The sequence below is a fragment of the Microcaecilia unicolor genome, chromosome 2 (assembly GCF_901765095.1).
Source record: "Microcaecilia unicolor chromosome 2, aMicUni1.1, whole genome shotgun sequence".
Lineage (NCBI taxonomy): Eukaryota > Metazoa > Chordata > Amphibia > Gymnophiona > Siphonopidae > Microcaecilia > Microcaecilia unicolor.
This window is the reverse complement of record NC_044032.1, coordinates 55629749-55653956: the sequence shown is the minus strand read 5'-3', so window position 1 is coordinate 55653956 and position 24208 is coordinate 55629749. Positions and strand designations below refer to the sequence as shown.

Genomic DNA, 24208 nt, shown 5'->3' with positions numbered 1-24208 from the left:
GGTGAATCGTGCCAAAATGAAATCCCATGGGCAAGAACCTGCTAAATCTCGCTTGATGTCCTGTGTACGTCTGAGATGAAAATGCGCTTTGTTTGTTCCCGATGTTGCTAAAGCTATTGGGAATCGCCCTTATTGCGAAGCATACTGGACCCAGGAGTTCCTGTACCTGCTTCAGCCTTGCTTTTTTACAGTGCCACCTCGTATTCGCCGCTCTGGCAAGCTTATCAATTTTGTCAGCCGGCAGTCTGGAACATCTAGTTCCAATTCAATACCTATAACGTAAGGATTCGCCGTGGGCCTACTGTTTTTTCAATGGCTAATGGGATGTCCAATTTCTGTGCCAAGTGGATAAAGACCTGTAACATGTCCGTCCACTGTTGTGATTCCCGGTCTTTGAACAGGAAGTCCTCCAGATAGAGGACCAGAGACCTAGCGGGGACTAGTTGCTCCACTACCCCATGCACAAACATACTAAGCTGTTTGAAGTATGCGTTGCTCTTCTCCTGCTTCCAAATTCAAAAGGACTTCCTGTGCAGTTCAAATTCCTCTCTCCTCCTCCCTTGCTCCTCCCCTTCTTTCCTGCCCCCTCCCCTTACTACCCCTTGTTTCCCTCCCACTACTACCTCTGCTCTCTAGCTAGGCCCTCCCTGTACCCTCCCCCACACTTCTGTCTTCGCTGGCCTTCAGCCCGGTTGTGGTCGGCCCCCTTTTATGGGTGTGCCTGGTTCTTTTCCATGATGCCTTTTCCAAGCAGACATACGGTGAAGGCAAAAGAAACTGCCTGAGTCGTAAGAACAGAAAGGAGAAAGCAGTTAACAATTTTGCAGCAATGCTAATATCCTTTAGCTGATACTTGCACTGCTCCGTGGAACTTATAGGTAGCTATCACCTGCTGATGGGTCAATGATTTTCAAAGGCAGAAAACTATTTTTTTTTATTTTTATGTTGTGTTTCTATTTGTTTTTTTGTCTAGCACATTCTTTAAAAAAACGTGCAAGTTTATTATAAAAATATAACTTTTTTAAATATATGTCATTATTGCTGTGTCCTGACATTCATGCAGTTTTGTCGGTGAACAATTGCCAGTAATAGACCTAAGGAAGTACGGCAACACTCAAACAGCTTGCCAAAGGTACAACCTCTGCGGGTACTTTACATTTACAGATTTTTTTTTTTTAAACAAAGTGAACGCATTTACCCCTGAAAATTGACTGTGGGTACAAAGTACTTGCATTTAACGCACCTTGAGTTAGAGTTTGGAAAGGAGAATATTAATGAATTGAAAATCCAAATTCAAGACGCTTGCAGACTTTGCAACTGTTTTTAATGGGGGGGGGGGGGCGGATTTTTGCTACAACACAGGTATCTGTATATCTGAAAATGAATCACTTCCCATAAGTCTAAGTAAAAGCATACATGCAATAGAAGCCAAGGAATACTTTTAATGAGTTTGAGTGAGGAAACTTTTTAGACAGTCAATTTATCCAGCTAACACATTAGTTACCTGGGTAATTTTTTTAAAAATTGCCATCAATGCATGCATTCTTTGGGTTTCACTATAAGCACATTTGGCATCTTTTCAGAAAGGGGATATGCCCCCAGTAAAATAAAACCTGATTCATTGGAGATGAATCAGGTGGAGATGGTGGAGATGAAAACAGTAATGGAATTCAAACATGCGTGGGATAAACATAAAGGAATCCTGTTTGGAAGGAAGGGATCCTCAGGAGCTTAGCAGAGATTGGATGGCAGAGGTGGGGCTGGTGGTTGGGAGGCAGGGTTAGTGCTGGGCAGACTTATACAGTCTGTGCCCTGAAAAAGACAGATACAAGTCAAGGTAAGGTATACATAAAAAGTAGCACATATGAGTTATCTTGTTGGGCAGACTGGATGGACCGTGCAGGTCTTTTTCTGCCGTCATCTACTATGTTACTATATATTGTAGGTTTCCCTTGGTGCTTATAGAAAAACATTTGACAAATTAGTCATGTCTTGTCTAAGTTTTACCAAAAGACCTTACAGAAAAAATTGAGGAAAGGGAAAAGAGGGTTCATTAATATTTTTAAAAGTAATACTTTTTACTCTTGAGAGTTAAACATTTAAATTTAACTTTCTGATGAAGTAAAGAAGGAAACACTAAAGGAAGCTAGGGATCAGCAGCCAGAACACTTTTGTTTCTTATTGTTTCCTGTGTTTGTTTTTGTTTGGCTATTTTTTCATAATGGGAGCAAAATCATTGGCACCCTGATTATATAAAGGTCACCAAAAATTGTGTACACAAATTTAGGTGCATTTCCAATTTGTGCATGTAATTTAATAGAATGAGCCAATTAGTGCCAATAATTGGCTTTTTAACAAGCAATTATTGTCACTAATTAGATTAAGTTATTAGATTTAATTAGGACTTACCTATGTAAAGTTAGGAATGGGATCCACGCCTAAAGTTTATGCGTGATCCAAAAAAGGGGGCTTGAAAATGGGCATTTTGAGATGGATTGGGGGTGTGGTTTTGAGTTTCACATGTAATTGTAGAATAACTGGTGCACTGCACGTAAATTTAAGCATGGGCATTAGCACCACATTTTTGTTAGTGCAAATGGCCATATCTAAATTTACGTGCAACCTCTCTGCTTAAGCATTAATTCTATAAACTTTGCTAAATTTTAGGCGTAGCTTATAGAATACCATTTAAGCAGGGTTTTTTCAGTGCTGATTTTTTTTGGTGCCATATATAGAATCTAGCCCTGAATGCACACTATGTGCAAAGAGGATGCACTGTTTCTGAAAGAATGCACACTATGCACCAGGTTCTATATATGGTGCTTAAAAAATTTGCACAGAAAACATTTCCGCCTAAGTGTATTCCATAAGCAGCAACTAGATTTAGGTGTAGCATATAGAATACGCTTGGTTGATATCCTAGTGCCTAAAACGTCATGCATCCATTTACACCAATGAAAACATGGTGTAAATCCAAGCCTGTAGATTCAGGTGCAGAGGGCCATATTCTATAACAACGTGCGTAAATTTTGGAATGCCCATGAAATGCCGTTTCCCTGCCCATAACCACACCCCTTTTTGACTGTGCACATTAGAATTTAGGCACAGTGGATAAAAAGAATATACTTAGCGAGTTGTGCATATAAATTCTATTTATTGCCAATTAGTGCTCATTATTGCTTATTAAGACCTGTTACCATCGCTGATTAGCTTGTTAAGCCAATTAAATTATGCATGTTGTTACAGAATGTTCTTGGATTTCAGCACAGAACACTAGGTGCGCTATATAGAATCCAAGGTTATGTGTACATGTGCAATAATTTGCACATGTGCAGAGGATGCCCTCTTTATAAATAGTGCACACTCTGTTGTAAGAATATGCACTATTATTGGCATGCTAGCATAAAAATCCATGAAAAACAATGATATTGTGCACAATAAAGTTAAGAAGTTACCATCAAGATCATTTTCTGGAGTCTCAGCAGTAACCCAGTCCGAAGCAGGTCCGGTTCCATTTATAGTCATGGCTGCCACCTGGAAACTATATTGACTGCCTTTTTCAAGACCTACGAGAAATACAGATCAAGCACAGAGAGAATTATGCAACAATAAGAATAATCCAAAATATCAAGGCTAGGTTTGTTAGCCTGTGTTGACATTAGGTTCACAGTTACCATTTTACATATAATGAAATCCACTGTACATGAAATGGCTCAAAGAAATATGAATGTGCTGCTAGATTTCCAACAAAGGGGGTCTTTCACTAAGGTGCATTAAGCACTTAGGGCTAGATTCTATATATGGCATCTGAAAAGTCTGTACGGAATGAATTTCTGCCCAAGCGTATTCTACAAGCAGAACGAGAAAAGTTGCATTGGCTCCCAATCAAAGAACGGATCATCTTCAAAATTTATTTATTTATTTATTTATTTATTTATTGCATTTGTATCCCACATTATCCCACCTTTTTGCGGGCTCAATGTGGCTTACAATTCATTGTGGATATGGGAAATAGAGGGGAACATACATTTATTATAACAGATAGTTTTGGATTAAATGATAGTAATAAAGCAAAAGATAGTATAAAACCTTTCTGGATAAGTCAGAGGCTATATAGTTACATGTGTTGCTTTTTGTTGTATATCTTGTCGAAGAGATAGGTTTTCAATTGTTTGCAGAAGTTTGTCAGTTCATAGACAGTTCTCAAGTTGAGTGGCAACGCGTTCCAGAGCTGCGTGCTCATATAGGAGAAGGTAGATGCGTGCATTAATTTGTATTTCAGGCCTTTGCAATTTGGTGGGTGAAGGTTGAGGAAAGTGCGAGAAGATTTTTTTGCGTTCCTGGGTGGAAGTTCTATTAGGTCTGACATGTAGGCTGGGGCGTCACCATGGATGATTTTATGGACTAAAGTACAGAGTTTAAACGTGATGCGTTCTTTGATTGGGAGCCAGTGTAGTTTTTCTCGTAAGGGTTTTGCACTTTCGTATTTTGATTTGCCGAATATTAGTCTGGCTGCCGTGTTTTGAGCTGTCTGGAGTTTTTTGAGTATTTGCTCTTTACAGCCGGCGTAGAGTGAATTACAGTAGTCCAAGTGACTGAGTACCAATGATTGTACCAGGTTGCGGAAGATGTTCCTTGGAAAAAATGGTCTTATTCTTTTTAGTTTCCACATTGAATGGAACATCTTTTTGGTTATGTTGTTCGCATGATTCTCAAGCGTTAGGTGTCGGTCAATGGTAACTCCAAGAAATTTTAGTCCACAAAATCATGTACGGCGTAGTCCCAGGATACATGACAGACCTTATAGACTTACCAATAAGAAACAAAGTCAGATCGTCAAGATCCTACCTAAACCTACACTACCCAATTGCAAAGGACTGAAATACAAAACAACTTACGCAGCCGGCTTCTCCTACATAAGCACACAACTATGGAATGGGCTCCCAAAAGCTGTGAAAACAATCAACGACCACTTGAACTTCAGGAAATCACTAAAAACCTACCTCTTCAAAAAGGCCTACCCCAATGACCCCACATAACCCTCTTCACCTACCAACACAGCATGACTATGATCGAACAGGACATCACGCGATCTTCATCCATTCCGACCCTCCACTTATACCTCATACGATCACTATACAACTTTGTCCTCGCTTGGATTCCAGGGCCCTGTTCTTTCCTGGTTCTCTTCCTACCTCTCACTCCGTACTTTCAGTGTTCACTCTGGTGGATATTCTTCAACTTCGCTCCCGCTTTCAGTAGGTGTGCCTCAGGGTTCTGTCCTTGGACCACTCCTTTTCTCCATCTATACCTCCTCCCTTGGTGCCCTGATCTCATCCCATGGTTTTCATTACCATCTTTATGCTGATGACTCTCAGATCTACATCTCCACCCCTGAAATCTCAACCTTAATCCAGGACAAAATCTCTGCCTGCTTGTCTGACATTGCTGCCTGGATGTCTCAACGCCATCTCAAATTAAACATGGCTAAAACTGAATTTCTCATTTTCCCCCTAAACCCTCCTCCCCTCTTCCACCATTCTCTATCTCTGTTAATGGCTCTCATATCCTCCCTGTCTCGTTGGCTCGTAACCTTGGAGTCATCTTTGACTCCTCTCTCTCCTTCTCTGCTCATATTCAACAAATCGCCAAAACCTGTCGCTTTTTTATCTTCAACATTAGCAAAATTCACCCCTTCCTTTCTGAACACACCACCAAAACCTTTATTCATACCCTTGTTACTTCTCGCTTGGACTATTGCAATTTACTTCTCAGTGGTCTTCCGCTCAATCATCTTTCTCCTCTCCAATCTGTCCAGAATTCTGCAGCTCGACTTATTTTCCGCCAGAATCATTATGCCCACACTAGCCCACTCCTCAATTCACTTCACTGGCTCCCTGTCTGCTTCCGTATACAGTTCAAACTCCTCTTACTGACCTTTAAATGCATCCACTCTATGACCCCTCATTACCTCTCCTCTCTCCCTACATTCCTCCCCGTGAACTCCGCTCTCTGAACAAATCTCTTTTGTCATCCCCCTTCTCCTCCACCGCTAACTCCAGACTTTGTTTCTTTTATCTTGCGGCACCTTATGCCTGGAACCGTCTTCCCGAACCCATACGTCTAGCTCCATCTCTACCTGTTTTTAAATCTATGCTGAAAGCTCACCTTTTCACTACTGCCTTTGGCTTCTAACCGCTACTCATTTGCCCTCCTCCTCCCCTGTTCCTCTTTACCCTGTAATTCCCTTGCCCGTAATGTCTTGTCTGTCTGTTTTATCTAGATTATAAGCTCTTTGAGCAGGGACTGTCTCTCTATGTCAGGTGTTCAGCGTGTGTCTGGTAGCGCTATATAAATGCTATTAGTAGTAGTAGTAGTTATCCACCGACTGGGCAAACGCCTTTGACGGTACTATGTAAGCCACATTGAGCCTGAAAATAGGTGGGAAAATGTGGGGTACAAATGCAATAAATAAATAAATAAAATAGATTTAGACACTGAGTTCAGTGCCTATGCACCTAGAATTAGGCACAGGCATTTACACTAGCTTTTCACTGGCGTAAATAGCTATGCTGAAATCTAGATGCATCCACCCTTCCTAAAGGCATTCTATAAACTGTGTCAGAATATAGGTGCGACTTATAGAATATGCCTAGGCATGTCTATTGGATGTGCATAGATTTTAGGTGCCATATATAAAACCGGGTCCTAAATGCTGACCGGGAATATTCAGTGGGATATAATTGACTATCCCTCACTGAATAATCGTGGATAGTCAGTTAAGCATTATTTAAATGGCCAGGAGCCATTCCTGGCTGGTTAAATAGCGCTGAATATCAGGTGGATAAATTATAGGATATTATAATTTATGTATGTTTTAACAATTTTGGAGTGAGCATTCACACCAGCTCTCTTTCTTGTGTTAAGTGCTTTCACCTAAATGATATGCTTGTATTTTACCAGTTGCACTGGTATTCTATAAATATTAGCAGGAACCTACATTCTTCTATAGAATGAGTGCCACATAAGTGCTATATGGGTGTCTTAATATAGGTGTAGTGCTATGATAGTGCCCTGTAACCCACAAATTCAATAAACAGCACACAAAGTTAGGTGTGCAAATGTGGGGACAGAACATACTGCCCTGAGGGGGCGTGTTAAGATGGCGGCCGGAGCGTTTGTGAATCGCTCACGGTAGATTTGCTGGGAGCCTAATTCCTCTGATTTTCTTCGAAATGCCTCATACTAAAAGGAAGGGGCTAGTAAAGGAAGTTAGGGGCCTGACGCCAGCGGCCCGAACTTCCTCCCCGTCCCAACAAACACTGGACCGATTCACGACGCCTATCTCTCGTAAGGCGAGCGAAGCTGATTTGGGAGCTATTGGAGGAGCCATATCTCCCTCAGCACTGGAAATTTCTCTTTCGCCGCCAGATAATCGACCTCCGCCGCCAGCGATTTCGGGGCGGAGGGAGGAGGATGAAGCCACTACGGAAGGCGTGTTGGACCAAACCTCAGAAGGCGCTAACTCCCCCCCGAACGCTGAGGATATTTCTTTGGAGGGGAATCCTCCAGCGGAGATTGATCTGCAGATGATATGGAAGATACTGCAAGGTTTAACCCAGACGGTAACAAAATCTGCTCGAGAGACTTCTCTTTTAGTAAGTAAAATTGACTCTTTAACTAATTCCCTTGAAAAAACTAAACAGGAATCGTTCTTACAAACTGAAGTACTTCAGCAGGAAGTTAAATCTTTAAAATCTGTGACTGAATCTTTAGTAGCAGACAAAATGGTAATCCACAAGAAAATTGAACACTTTGAGAACTTTAATAGAAGATTGAATCTTAGAATATTGAATTTCCCCTGGATTAAAGAATTGAGCCCTACTGAAATGTTTAAGAAATACTTAAAAGAAATCTTGTTATATCCAGACTCAGCTATTCCTCCTTTAAATAGGATATATTACCTTTTAATTCCTCAACAAGCTGAACCTGGAGACAAGGGTAAAACAACTGAAATGGGGAATATAATCTTGGATCCTCAAGCACAATTGGATATTTCAGCAATATTAGACTCATCTTTATCTGAAATTGAACAGCGTAGGACTCTTTTGATATCTTTTGTTTTTGAACAGGATTTGAATGCTGTATTGAAGTTATATTTTAAAAATGCTTTAAAAACCTTTTGTGGTCAAAGACTGTGGATATACCCGGATGTTTGTAAGACAACACAAGATAGGAGAAAATTGTTTCTTTCATATAGAGAAGAGACCCGAGCTCTGGGGGCAACATATTTGCTTGCTTACCCATGTAAATGTTTGGTGAAATATATGGGAGTAAAATATATTTTTTTTGAACCGGAACATCTCAAAGCATTTTTAGCGATGAAAAAACTAGCCATAACACCTGCAGAATAACTGATGTTACCAGATTATCAATAGTAGCAAGGCTAAGATAGGCCAGGCCAGGCCATAAACGATATTTTCTTTTTCTTTTTGAGATCTCCTATAATCTAACTCACGTTCCCCTGAAAGTCATAGTTGTGGTCTAATTAATTGTATAACCTGCTCTTATTTGGTGAATTTGTGTATTTGCAAATTATTATTAATGTATTGTTTAGATTAAGGATCAAGGTATACAATGTATTTCCAATTACATGTTAATGTGTAAAAAATTTTGAAACTTAATAAATAAATATATAAAAAAAAAGTTAGGTGTGCAAATGTGTGCCCAGTTAAAGAATAGGGTTAGTTGTGCACATAAAATAATAGCTAATTGGTGCCAAACTGGCACTTAATTGGAGATAAGTATCAATAACTATCATTAACAAGCACTTAATTAGCAGTTGCTCATGTAACTGACTTATGCCCCTATTCTGTAAACTGAGCACCTAACTTCTCTCTCACACAAATTCAAACAGGGCATTAACATGGGAGGGGCAGAAGCATATCAGGGGCATTCCAACTGTTCTTGTTGTCAAGCTTGTCACACGGAGAGGTTAGCCCCTGTATTCGATGAGGGAAATCCCTCATCGGCCAAAACCCTGAGTCCCCCCCCCCCCCCCCCCGGTGCCAACCACCGTTCTCCAGGGGTTGAGCCCCTGAGTGCAGGTAGCCAACAGTGGAGAAAACAAAGTCCAGCACAAAGTCCACAGGGTAAGACCAGGCAGCGAAAATCGTAGATCCAGGGACAGGCAAAGGTCAGTACCAGGCAGCGGTCAATAGCAGATTCAGGGACAGGCAAGGGTCGATACCAGGCAGCGTTCAATAGCAGGTCCAGGAACCGGCAGAGCAACTATCCAGCAAACTGAATAGAAGCCGAAGCACAGAAGAACTGAGGACAGGGTCTAAAATAGTGTGAGAATTAGAGCTAAGCTTGCACAGCTGAATACAAGATGGCTGCCCCCTTGGAGACGCCCTACACCCAAATATGTGCATCCTTCCTGAAGCTGCCCCATACCAAGATGGCTGCCACCACCACAGCTGTCCCTATCAAAGATGGCCGTCAGAACCTGGAAAAGCCCCAAAGAAAGATGGCCACCAATCCTTTGATGCCCTACTCTGCAGAGACAGAGAACATGACACTTGTGGTCACTTTGTCACTTTATAGAATAAATGCATTTAGGTGCCACTATTTATACCAGGCACAGACATAGCCTAAAGCTTGGAGTGTAACTGGACTTATGCTAGTATTATATAACAGTTTTGGTGCACAACTCTGCTGTTACAGAATACTTGCTTGTGTCATTTTTAGAATTTACCCCTAAAAGTCTCATTTTGTCCTATATGAAAATTAAATTTAGGATCAATATCTCATGGGACAGAAAGTCAAGAAAAACACTGAAAATGCAAGTAGTGTGCCTCATTTGCATTTGTCAAAATTAATTGATTTTGACAGGTGACACACCCACTTCTGGGTTTTCAGATAATCAGAAGTGAGGACATGCCCAAGCCATGCCCACTCCCCACCCCCTTGGATGATGTCACTAGATATGACTTTTGACTCTGCCCAAGACCCACCCCTTTTGCATAGCCCACCCCAGACCTTGTCTTCTTTTGCATAGCCCTTTTGGTGATACCACAGGAAGTGACATCATAGCCATGCCCTTTTCCAAGATGGTGGCCACTACTGTATGCATTACACTTCCTGTTTCCACTACTAGCTGCCACCTTGGATTGGGTCACATGAGATGGGAATTGATATTAAAAAAAAAAACCTGACACCACCCCCTACAGCCTCGGTGGAATTTAATTGCACATGCGCACATTAACCTTTTTTCTCACAAGAAAAGAAAAATAGGCATTTGTTTTTTCTGTTTTCTTTCAAAAAAGGACACCTTTTAAAGCTGGATCATCTGCTTTTAAGAACAACCAGCCTGCTGTACAAAGTCTCCCTGCTTTTCAAGAGAGATTGCAATGGCTCTGGCTCACCAGGCGTCCTTTATTTTCAAAGCTGTTGTGAGATAAGTTTTACAAGAAACCAGAGGGTTTTGTTTTCTGAACAATGCTGAAAAAAAGATCTGTCTGCTTTTAAAAATGACAGACTGATTACTGAGTGACATCCGCTCCTCTTTGCTTTAAAGACAAAAAACAATGCTGTTTGCTTTCTCCCTGGCAAGCAGGCTGTTTTCTGTCTTTGTGAGATCAATAGAGTCTACTGCTGCCCCCATAACCTCCTCCCCCTTTCCCTAGTTCCAATAAACTTACAAGAAGCAGTAGCCTTAAGCTGATTTTGCTTTCAGACCCATTCACACAGGCAGAAGCCCATTCACCATCCTTTTTTCAAAACTTGTTATAAGAAAAGTTTCACAGAGGGTTTTTTCTGAACAACACTGGAAAAAAAAAAAGACTCAATCTCTCCCCTACCCCCCTTTCCCTACAAACTCCCTCCTGTTTTCGAGACAACTGTATGAGCTCAGTCTGTAAGCAGTGTTCACCTGAGAAACATACAAGTTAGAGATAAGCATACTTTCTTCTTTTTAAAATGCTTTTATTTTCCTTTATGAAAAAAAGTGGCAGAATAAATGCTTTACATAGGGGGTGTTTTTGGCTCCTAACAGTATTCATCTAGAAAGCATACAATGTTTTTAAAAAACTCAAGTAAAAGCATGTGCAAAGAGTATGGATATAATCAATAAGGCAACATTTTAAAATTTTGAATGAAAACCCATTTATCATACAAGCAGTGTTACAAGATCATGTGAATGAAAACGTAATAGCACATGGCAAAGCTAGACGTGGCTGGACAAATCTGCAAGCAGACCGTAAGGAGCCTAAAAAAGAACAACACGTGACCAATAGATATAAAAAGTGTTACCACCATTCTAAATACACCACCTCAATTACTTTCCATCTATCGGAGGATCAGAAAGACATGTGGAGTCCTGTGAAACCCCTAATATGCATAGGCCCAGAAGGGGTAAGTAGCCCTTGTTGTTAAAGAGAGGGCAATGCCTCAGTCTTTATCTTAAAGTTGTTCATGCTGAGGCTGAGTAATCAACCTGACAGAATCACAAAACATCCGTAGTGACCAAAACTTGTACTGCATGGTTGAAACAGAACAGGAGGACCTGTTGCTGGGCCAGGAAATGACAGAGTCCTTGCTGGATGAACTGCCATGTAGGCAAAAGTTGTTTAACTCTCAAAAAGTCAACATCTGGTTAACAGAAGACTTAGATTGCTAACAGAATATAACCGTGACCGAAAATGTCACAGAATTGGCAGAAGACACACTTGGAGATGCTGTTGATCACACATAAAGTGGCTGAGGATATAGAACTCATAGATCTTCTAAACCAGACAGAGGTATTGTCTCCCTCTGTTTCACGGGTATGCATGTAGTTTTGCTTTCTTTTTTTTTTTTTAATATGTTCTGGGGTATACTTTTGTGGATGTTTTTTTCTTGAACCTTTAACAGACTGTCCATATTCTGTTGAAGATGAATGATGAAGGGTCATGTGTGTGTGTGTGTGTGTGTGTGTGTGTGTGTGTGTGCTGCTGTCAGGACACCACCAAAAATGCGCAAGGTATACAGAGACTTTGCAAATGGGCCTCCAGACTTGAGGATGCCTGAGATATGAGATGGTGGTATCATATAGGTCTTATTAAGCAACTGAGAATACATGCTTTTTACTGGAATAGCGTCTTCAATTCACTCATATGAATAGCGGTTTACAGCATTATACATTGCTGCTGGACTGAAGCTGTGGCAAAGGACTGTCAAGGTTGTATGTTGGAAAGGTGGGGGCTGAGCCAACACGCATGCTTGAGATGGCACCCTGATGTCAGAGAGTGCAGAAACTATGAGTGCTTTGCAAGAGACTGTGTTTAGAACATATTCTAAGCATCATTGGTACTGGAGACATGATAGAGGTATATAAAATAATGAGTGGAGTGGAACAGGTGGATGTGAAGCATCTGTTCATGCTTTCCAAAAATACTAGGACTAGGGGGCATGCGATAAAACTACAGTGTAGTAAATTTATAACAAATTGGAGAAAATGTTTCTTCACCCAACGCATAATTAAACTCTGGAATTCGATGCCGGAGAATGTGGTGAAGGCGGTTAGCTTAGCAGAGTTTAAAAAGGGGTTAGACAGTTTCCTAAAGAACAAGTCCATAAACCACTACTAAATGGACTTGGGGAAAAAAAAACACAATTCCAGGAATAACATGTATAGAATGTTTGTACGTTTGGGAAGCTCGCCAGGTGCCCTTGGCCTGGATTGGCCGCTGTCGTGGACAGGATGCTGGGCTCGATGGACCCTTGGTCTTTTCCCAATGTAGCATTACTTATGTACTTATGTACCTATTCTGATAGTTGGGTATAAAATGGAAGTACTGATGATTTTTAATAAAACTATTAACACCATCATGGACCTCATCGAAAGTGTAAAATCAGCGCCTAATCCTACTGAAAAGCTAGATAGTTTGCCCAACAGATTGAAGGACAGGGATTTTATAAATTATATAAACTGTATTATGTGCAAAAGAAAACTTGATTCCTTTTAGAAAAGCATGTAGTTCTCAATATGATTGTATCTGTTTCAGACTTTGGGACATGTTTATATCGATTGCAATATACTCAAAAGAAAACATGATTCCTTTTACAAAAAGTGTGGACTTCTAAACATGTTTGTTCTGTTTCAGACTTTGGGACATGCTGAACAGTGACAATGCAAACAAGTGTAGATCACGGCCTGCACAGGTTACGGTCGTTGAATAAAAACATATATCATCATAATAATAAAAATCATAAAACTAATGAAGCGTTACGTGTGTTCTTCTGAAACTGTTGAGGACCTTTTGCTTTTCCCCAGTGTCAGCACATTTGGTTGCAACTGACCTTTCAGACGGTCATCCAAAAATATAGGGGTGGGTGTCACAGAGAAGGGGGACTCTCCTCCTTTGTCCAGTTGTATTCCACTTAGGATTGTTTATCCTAAAACACCCCCAACTGGGTAGGCTACTATAGCACCAGGCTTGCACATTATATGGCTGGAAAGTATAAGGCCTGCTAGATCTTCTTTAGCTTTTAAATAAAAAAAACCCACCACAACATAGAAATGGAATCTACAGAGCGTAGAGACAGTGATACAGTAATATTTTTAAACCATTACATTGTCTCTTCGCATCAACTAATATGAATGCATAACTTACTAAAGGCCTATTTGCTGTACACAGGAAGAACACAATTACACAGTATGTCAGGGGTCTGGGAATAAGAACGGAAAACCCCACTGTAAAGCATCGCTGCACGTAATGTTAGAACATGCTTACAGCAGAAAAAGAAAAGATTCAATCCTCAAAAAGCGACCGTGTAAGTGTTTTGCAGGTCCTCAAACCACTGTATTAAAACAATCAAAAAATAGTTAGGTACACATGATGAACATGATGGTCTATCGTGTATTTTGACAGCGTAGAATCTGAATAGCACCTGTATAATTATAGTACAGCAAGAGGCCCTCACTGGATGCCCACCGGAAGGGTGGAAGGCCAGATTTTAGGACTCAGGCTGTAAAAATACCAGCTAGGTTTAAAAATCTATGACTGGCTGAGCAAGGACTTGCTTTTCCTGCAAGTTAATATGTGTCCCAGCTTGGGATCCATCCCCCCATCATTCCTACTGCTCAAAGAAATGTCTCCAGCAGCTTGGATGAACCTGGGACAAGATCAGTACTTATGCATTTCATTGTATTTTGGGTTTTTGTTATTTTATTTTTAATTTCTTATATACCACCTGCAAACCCCAAAGCAGTAACATTCACACATATTACGTATTTCTCTTTCTCTAGGTTTGTACCTGAGGCATTGGAGATTTAAGTGACTGTTATTGCAGAAGTTTAACGACATCTCCAGATGGTTAGTTAACTGCTATCAGCAGTTTACATCAGCAAGAAAGTATTCTTTGTAAAGAGCAATTTTTGTATTATGCTTGATATAGATGCAAAGTCTCAAAATGATGATTGTAATCGCTGCCACATGGCCTCTGCTAATCTTACAAAATGGCGCATGTAGATGTGGCCACGTGGTGTCCTGTTGGTGGCCATCTTGATGAACCCACCGCAGTCACCAGAGGATACCTTGCGAGTGACAGACCGTGTGTTCGTTAGTTTCATGATGTTCTACTTTTTATCCTACAGGTCAAGAAAAAGAGCCAGCTGCTAAAACATTGACAGCTAGCACCAAGAAAAGAGGACAGAACACAAACAGTGTTGCAACCACCGATCACCCCTACTGTTCATAGGGACATCTCAATCAGAGCAGCAGTTCCAGCAGTTATTTATCTATAGAGGCTATTTACCTATGAATGCTGAATCTTTTTCTTCTCACAGCTCTTGATAGTCTTACAAATGGTGATTGTATCTGCATTTGTACGTTGTGGTATTGACAGCCATGTTGTCAGCCATCTTGATGAACCCTCCCCAATCACATCAAGTGGGTGCCCTAACTCAATCTAATCATGGTCAAGCGGGTGCCCCCAAATCGGAATGTCAGACCTAGAACTAAATCCAATCATCTGGAAAAATGACCGGAAAGCACAAGCAAGAAAAGAGGAAAACGCATGAGTCCCCCTCCCACAGAAAGAGGGTGCACAGTGATACCAGAGCTGAGAGCAGCTCTTCGGATATGGATACTGCCGATAGCAAGTATGAGGCCGGTAAAAATTCTGAAACTGCGATTGGACCTGTTATGCATCTGAAAATGTTACAGCGGACCCTGAACCAGTGAGATATATAGAGTTTGTGAACAGGTGGACTAAGTCTTCCCCCAGGTTTAATGGTGTGAGCTATTCTGATCAATTTCATTTTATTAATATAGACACCATAAGATTGTTCAGCAATGTTCAAAACACTATACGACAGGGTATCCAACAAGCTTTAGATATCACAAACTGTAGAGCATCACCTGAGGATTACTTTCTAATAAGATTTATGCCTGGGGGGGGGGGGGGGGTTATATAATTCTTTGTATTCTAAAAGTCACCGACTGGGAGGGACCAAGGCGGGGAATTTTTTAGAACACATCAGCAATTTTCTGCAAAGTTTCAGAGAAATACACATCAATGAGAATATGCATTGTGATGGTTATCAGAAACAAAGGGGGTGGTGGATGTTGTAACAGGTCTTTACAAAGTGTTATCAAAAGCCACATTATCATGAAAAAAAGAAGACATGTGGAGGGGCATAATTGAACAGAAACGCCTATCTCCATGGGCGTTTATCTCCGAGAACGGGTCCGTGAAGGGGCGGGCCGAACCAAATTTTTGAAAAAATGGACGTTTTTGAGCTGGGCATTTGTTATTTTTAGCAATAATGGAACCTAAAAACGCCCAGCTCAAAAACGTCCTAATCTGAGACATTTGGAGGCATATTTTCAAAGCACTTAGCCTCCCAAAGTTCCATAGAAACCTATGGAACTCAGCCTCCCAAAGTGCTTTGAAAATATGCCTCTTGGTCATGGGAGGGGCCAGGATTGGTAGTACACTGGCCCCCCTGATATGCCAGGACACCAACTGGGCACCCTAGGTCAGTGCGGTGGACTTCAGAAAAAGCTCCCACATGCATAGCTCCCTTACCACGGGTGCTGAGCTCCCAACCCCCCTCCCCCAACACCCACTACGCACAAATGTACAACACTACCATAGCTCTTAGGGGTGAAGGGGGCTCCTACATGTGGGTACAGTGGGTTTTGGAGGCCTCCCATTTACCAGCACAAGTGTTACAGGTGGGGGGGGATGGGCCTGGGGTCACCTGGCTGAAGTGCACTGCGGTACCCACTAAAAGTGCTCCAGGGACTGAAGAGTTATGCTAGCCCTTGCTCTCAGTAAAATACAGGCCAATGGCTCATAATAAGAGCTAGGCTTCTTAAAATCAGAATCATCTCTGATACAAAAGAGAGCTAGCTTGTAAAAATCAGAGATCACCTTTGACACAGTTACATTTCACTGTGGCAAGTGCTGAACTGGCAAGGGTGGGGGCAATCTACTCTATAAACAATCCTGAGATTGGCACCTGCAAGACGTCATAAGCAAGAGTTGCTATGGTTACGTAGAGATAGTGCTGGGTCAGCTACACCCCGGGTGAGAATATCCAAAGGGGGGGCTACAGGAAGGTTTGGGAACATGTGAAGTCATTCTGATCAACTGATAAGGACTAGGAGCCCAGTTGAGACAGCTGGGGTCCATTGAAATGAATAGGGCCAAAATTGTATATAAGCAGCAGTTTGAGGAGTATTAGTTCAGACGAGACGAGACGAGATGAGAAGAAGAAGGAGATGAGAGGAGAAGACGAACAGAGAAGGGAGACTCCAGAAGGCTAGAGAGAGAGGACGTGCCATGATATGCGGTTCCATTATGTGAATGCTTAACCTACCTGTATTACCATTGGTAAGATTGTAATAAACTATCTTATTATATCTACTACATACTGGGTTCCTTTCTAATTACAAGAGTCCATACTGCCTGACGGTGTAAGCCTGTCATGAGCAGATTCAAGGTTGGGAAAGCTAGATATTTGGAGGGCATATGTAACTTTGCCCAGAGAGATGAGACAGGCCACTGCTTCCGCTGCTGGATTAGCAAAGGCAGATTCAGAGAAAATAAACAGGACCTGCATACACGCAGTCCTCTAGGACTGGTTGCTGCTATATAACATTGACACACCAGTTGACACCTGAAGACTAATCTCTCCGAAAACGTTCTTTATTGGAATAACCGCATTTACTCACAGTTAACTGCAGATCAGAGGTTGTGCCCCACTGGCAACGAGTCTCCCTGGTACTGAGATGAGCAGTAGGTCAGATCTGGCAGAATGCTGTACAATGCCCACTTTCAGCCACATTCAAGGGAAGAACTAAGTTGTCTAATGTGGCTAACACAGGAAAGGGAACTAAAACTGGCTTACAAAAATGGCCACTACCGCATGGACTACAACAGGAAACACAACAGGGCACACTCTGACCCAGTAGGCAGGGGGAAAAGCACCATGGGAGAAGAGCCTACCAACTACCAACTACCAACATTGTGAGACTGTAACACAAGCTAATGAAATCACGGAGCCCAATACCCTATACCCACCACAATGCAATGCTGATGTGTCCCTGTACTGCACCCGAGAGCCACATCTGACCCAGGGAAAGGCTGTGACAGGATTGAACACATTCTGCTGTCATGGAGGTGGGTACGGCATTTGAGGCTGGCATACAGGCTGGAAAAAACGTTTGTAAAGTGGGTTTTTTTTGGTGGGTCATCTGGGTAGTTGGGGCACTTTTTTGGGACTTGTTCGTGAAAAAAAAGGGTCCAAAAAAAGTGACCCAAAATTGCGGTCAAAACGCCTTTTTTTTTCGATTATCAGCTAAAGACGCCCATCTCTCCTCGGCTGATAACCACGCCCCAGTTCAGCCCCCGACATGCCCCCATCAACTTTATTCGTTTCCCAGACGGAGTGCAGTTGGAAACGCCCAAAGTTGGCTTTCGATTATACCGATTTGGGCGCCCACGGGAGAAAGACGCCCATCTCCCGATTTGGGTCGCAATATAGGCGTTTTTCTCTTTCGATTATAAGCAGGTTAGTTGATCTAAACAACATGGGTAATAACCTGTGCTTTGCAGGGAGTCTCAAGGCACTCACCACCGCTGTTAAGCTAAAAGACGTAGAATTGTTACATGAATCCAGAAAACTACACACCGAGCTAGGAGGGTCAAAACACAAAAAAGTTATGTTGAGCGACGTAGTGGTTTTTGAACCTGTATGTAAACATACAAGTCCTACATCGTACAGATAGAAACGATTGACGTCTTTTTAAAACAAGCAACCATCAGCCATTCCATAAGACAGTACATCTGTTACTCCATCTGTAAATACTGTGAAATGCCTTATAGTCACAACCATACTTGCAAATCACACTGCCATCTGTGTCTATCTGGAGATTAGTTGATACAATTTGTGTTTTTATATTTTTATTCTGCCTATCACTAACCCACAATTCCTCCTTTAAACCTCAATCTTTAAGTTCTCAAAGCACAAAGCAAAATAGTGTTCACTTATCAGGGAAATGTCCTCTTCTCTCAGAACTTCTCAAGTTCAGTGGGACTTTCCCTCTTTTTATAGTTTTGAATTTAAGGGGCCTTTTTTAAACAGGCACTTTGAAACTAACTAGCTTCTCATACATCTGTACACAACGATGGAATGAATTACCAACCACTATAAGAAAAACACCCGACTTGATGACCTTCCGGAAACTACTGAAGACTTACTTGTTCAAAAAAGCGTACAAAATGGATCCCTCATAACGATCTGAGTCCTAAACTACACCAGACAGAATTTTATTTTGGAACTCTTTTATTTTGCCTATTTTATTTCCACCCTAATTACTGATAATCATACCCTGTCCTGATATCATTATGTTATGTTGTTATCCATTTATCCTAATTACTGACAATTATACCTTGTCCTTATATCATTATATTATGTTGTTATCCACTTACCCACTTCTTAATCAACATAATTTTTGTATGAACCTTAATAGCAATAATTCTGAAATTATTCTCCGTTAATATGATTGCCATAATATTCCTATGCACCTTATCTGTTATATATACTCTGATTCTCTATTCCATCAACGTGATTGTAGTTGTATTATATTGTAAGCCACATTGAGCCTGCAAATAGGTGTGAAAATGTGCGATATAAATGCAGCAAAATAAATAAAATAAATAATAAATAAACTCAGAAACTTATGCAAATATTCTACTTCCTCACACCTTAATTAACACCTAATTGAGGTCACTGGATATACTACCTCTCCAGCAACCAAAGAACAGAAAATAACTGCCTTTTAGACGAAGAGTTTTTGGCTAAGTTTCTACTGAGCCTTTGCACTTAGCACTGAGCAGGGACCGTCCTTCTTTGTTAATTTGTACAGCGCTGTGTAACCCTAGTAGCGTTCTAGAAATGTTAAGTAGTAGTAGGTGAAGTTATCAATGCTGCCTATTATTAAGCTAAGTTAGTTTACTAGAAGTTGGGTTATTTCAGCACAGGGTCCCATTTTAAATAATGAGACCCTGCGCTAAAAAAACCTGACTTAACAGTAGCCTATGTTGATAACTTTTACCCTTAATAGCAAAAGTATTGTGATGATAATTTAGAAGCAGAAAATTACAAACAAAAAGTTAAAAAGAAAAATTCTGAGTCTTGCTTCTGATTCAGTCCAATAAATGTCACCTGTCAAGGAAAAGAAAAATCAATGCCCCTTCACAAAGTGGACATCTATTTCACTTCCAAAGCATTTAATTCATCAAAAATCTTGTAATCCTTATAGGTAAACACTGACCTGTGAACAAGTACCAGAGGTTGTTTGGCTCCAGAGTTTCGATCTCTCCCCTGCGGGTAGTTTTCCTGTGTCGGATTTTGTAGCCTGTAATAAATCCATTTTGTGTTCCTGATGGTGGAGGCAGCCAGCTTACTTTGATGCTCTGAAATATAAATAAATATATAGATAGACATGATTGTAGAAACATAGATCTCCAGAATTTTACCTTTGTAAGACCAGGATTATTTACTATGATGCTGCACAGAGAGACAGGATGCAATAAAATCAATTTTTGTAAAAGTATTGCATTAAGCTAAGAGAGTGCAGAATCCAAGGTCTGCTGAATCATATGCAGAAAAAAAGATGGACATGCTAATCAGTGGAGTACATCATTGATGGCTGTAGAACATTTAAAATTAGATGATAACCCTGACAGGGCTGCTGACACATCGGAGCCTGACTTCTGCTCATCAGATTGGGAAAGACTGGGGATGCTACAATTTATTTATTTATTTATTTCATGAATTTATATCCCACTTTAAAATCAAAGTGGGTTACAATAACAGCATTCATAATATCAGGACATATACAAAAACAAGCACTAGCAATCATATAAAATCAAGAATCTTAGTCGCTACAGATATAATAGGGAGACGCTGCTAAAGAATTAAACTTATCCATCAATAAACGTCTTCACAAAATAAAAAGTGTTTACAAGTTTCTTAAACTATTAATCAGAGCAACGTCTTAAATAACCTGGAAGATGAATCCACAAATTCCTCCCAGCTATTGAAAAAGTATGATTCTGTGTTTTTGACAGATGACATACAGACACACAAAGCTGTTTCATTGACTCAAAGCATAGATTTCATTGTGGTTTTACATATAACAATCTCCTTGGTGCTTGCTCTTGTAATATGCTACCATATAAACATTAATAGGAGCAAGTTCTTACTCTACTATTTTGATAACTGCAGTATTATAGAGGAAAAGACTTCAGACTCTCGGTCACAGCTGTTAGTACTTAGAACTAAATAGCTGACCGCTCGGCTCTGCGTGTCTGGTAATCAGTTCATGCTGGCAAGAATCCTCATTAGTCGAAAAAACCTCTTGCACACCAACTTTACAATTCTATATATATGCACGTTGTGCGACAACACTAAAAGTACTTAGCTGTGGTTTTGTGCTGGGGCAAATCTACTTGTCCGTGCCCGACGGCGAGCTCCCGCTTCGCTCTTTGTTTCTTAAGGAGCCGGACCAAACATCCCTTCTCAGCACCTTCCAAAAGTGGAGAAAGCTGGTGGTTTTGGAAGGTGCTGAGAAGGGATGTTTGGTCCGGCTCCTTAAGAAGCAAAGAGCGAAGCGGGAGCTCGCCGTCGGGCACGGACAAGTAGATTTGCCCCAGCACAAAATCACAGCTAAGTACTTTTAGTGTTGTCGCACAACATGCATATATATAGAATTGTAAAGTTGGTGTGCAAGAGGTTTTTTCGACTAATGAGGATTCTTGCCAGCATGAACTGATTACCAGACACGCAGAGCCGAGCGGTCAGCTATTTAGTTCTAAGTACTAACAGCTGTGACCGAGAGTCTGAAGTCTTTTCCTCTATAACACTGCAGTTATCAAAATAGTAGAGTAAGAACTTACTCCTATTAGTGGTTTTACATATAACCAAGGAGTCCATAATATATTGCAGTACCCTGCCATATACACATTGATGAATCAAACTCAATATTTACAGGACCTGGAGGAAAGAATGCTCTTTGCCATACAACAACAGTACCTACAAGTGGGATCAACATAAGCTGAGTTTTCAAGGGATGTATGGACTGCAGTTCCCTATCAAGGACTGTTGCAATGGCTGAGTTATAGAGAGAGACTGGAAAATGATTTTTTTTTTAATTTTATCTATTCATTTAGATGTTCAATGTATTTATTAGCTACTAATCCACAAGCTGCCCATAGTGAGATACATAACATAAACTCTAAAGGGGCCCTTTTAATAAGCTGAGGGAGGTACTAATGCGTACTTACCACAGCTAAAAATACCTTATTGCAGGACGTGCTCAGGTGTCCTGTGATAATTTTGGGATTGGTGCGCTACCCAAGCGCTACACAATAAAATGTATTTTTAAGCACTGGGGGCAGGTCTGGGGGGTGGAGAGTGGGTGTACTCTGCGCTAATCACATAATTGCATGTTAACCTATTAGCATGTGTTTAGCATGTGAGCCCTTTCTGCCTACAAAATAGGTGGCGGTAGGGGCTCATGTGCTAATGGCCATGTGATAATGGGAAAATTAGGTAATGGCCATTAATACAGAAAATAGAAAGTCATCCATTGTAGCCCTGTGGTGAAAATGTCCTTTGATGTGGGAATGACCTGCATAAGGATGTGCTAAGGTCACTTTTTATTGCAGTTTGGAAAAAGGGCCTCAAAATATAGCAACAAAACAAAAACAAATCATTCCAAAATAGAAATGCAACCTTGACATATTTCTAACAGGCTAAGGGCCCCTTCTACTAAGTCACGTAGGTGCCTACGTGCGCCCAACGTGCACCAAATTGGAGTTACCACGTGGCCCTTGCGGTAATTTCCATTTTGGCGCGTGTCCTCTACGTGCATTTAAAGAAAATATTTTTTATTTTCTGGCACGTATAATGGAAGTGCACCAAGTGGCATCTGACGCACAGAGATCATTATCACTCAAATTCTTTACCACTAAGTCTATGGCTGGTGGTAAGGTCTCAGACCCAAAATGGATGAGCGGCAATTTTGATTTTCCCGCACGTCCATTTTCGTTAAAAAAAAGAGGCATTTTTTGAAAAGGGACCCCTAAGTATCTAAACTGATAGATCACAGTGTACTACGAAGGCATGACTGAAATATATACAGAACTTTCATCTCCTCTCAAATTACTAGTTTCCAGCCAAAGCTCCTGAGCATATGCCCTAGGTAGATACATAAATACTACTACTACTACTTAACCTCTCTCTCTCTCTCTCTCTCTCCCTCTCCCTCTTTCTCCCTCTCTCTGTGTGTATGTATATATATATATATATATATATATATATATATATATATATATATATATATAATATTTATATCTATCTATCTATAGATAGATAGATAGATAGATAGATAGATAGATAGATAGATAGATAGATAGATAGATAGATAGATAGATAGATAAGATAGATAGATAGATATAGATATGCATGTCATGTGATGGGTTTTAACTCTTATTGAGGGAACTCCAAACCTCAATTTACAATTTATTGTGCCTCAGATGCTGGTCCTACCTCATCATAAGTAACAATGAGTGTGGTTAGAGAAAACAGAAAAATAATTGGTGTGGAAGAGAAAGAATCAGGCTAAAACAATTAAGCCTAGAAATTCAGACTCTCTGATGCTTGGAGTGGATTGGTGATTCCTGAACTTATTGTTATGTTGCAAGTGTTATAATTAGTGGAACTTATTGCCATCTTCTTGATGCTATAAACATGAATGAAAGGAACATTTAAATATTGAGACTATTTCTGAATCACACACTAAATTTTGATTTACTGTAGAAACAATTGTAATAATAATTTTAAAAACACTTAATTTTAGTTGCAGGGAAAAAAACAAGCAATGCATAATAGTCCATAATTATTTCCTTTTTAGCTTAAAATGTATGATTATCAAGCAAGATTTGACATATGAAATACTGTTTTTTTTCTACCTAGCAATGTACCTTCAAAACTTAAATCATTGCAAATCCACTAACTTTACGGCAGTGTTCCTGTCAAGGAAAAGGAGCCCTAACACTATAAGGCAATGTTGTAAGGTTATTTTCAAATTTCTTCCAGCAGAAAACATGCACACTAAAGAAGCTTATGGAGATATATATGAGAAAAGGATTGCTAGTTTCTGGATCCTATCATGAAATGTATTAATTTTGTCCAATGCTTCTCAACCCAGTCCTCAGGACACACCTAGCCAGTCAGGTTTCAGGATATGAGAAAGTAGTAGTGGTGCCAATGTTAGGGTCATTTTAAAAAGCCTGTGGTGAGGACGGCCTGAATGATCCGTGACTGCTTATGTATATCTGGGTCTCATCCGTTTCTAGCTCTGGACCCGGTACACATAAACCGTCACAACTCATTCAGGCCATCCTCACCACAATCACCTCTGCAATCAGTCTCCAGTCAAGCTGGGGGTGGGCAAATGGTCTGGAATAGCGATCCAGGGGGTTGGGAGACACTTTTATGCTCTTGGATCCACTCCGCTCTTCAGTTCAGGAACCATGCTGCACTCCAGGAGGTTGAATAACAAACTTAACTTTTATTTAACTTTCAACAACAAACAGATGTCAACATGAACTTTCCTTCTTCACAGCCAGTTAGTTCAACTCTCAT

General features: G+C 40.6%; 1 protein-coding gene across 1 annotated transcript in view; it reads right to left on the bottom strand.

The window, feature by feature from the left end:
* DCC (DCC netrin 1 receptor) overlaps window positions 1-24208 on the bottom strand; it is a 1295383-nt gene that overhangs the window by 387227 nt on the left and 883948 nt on the right. The window contains exons 13-14 of the mRNA XM_030191909.1: window positions 19830-19971; window positions 3456-3566 (exon numbers count right to left, since the gene is read on the bottom strand). Of these exons, the coding sequence (XP_030047769.1) occupies window positions 3456-3566; window positions 19830-19971 (253 nt within the window). The remainder of the gene's footprint in view (window positions 1-3455; window positions 3567-19829; window positions 19972-24208) is intronic.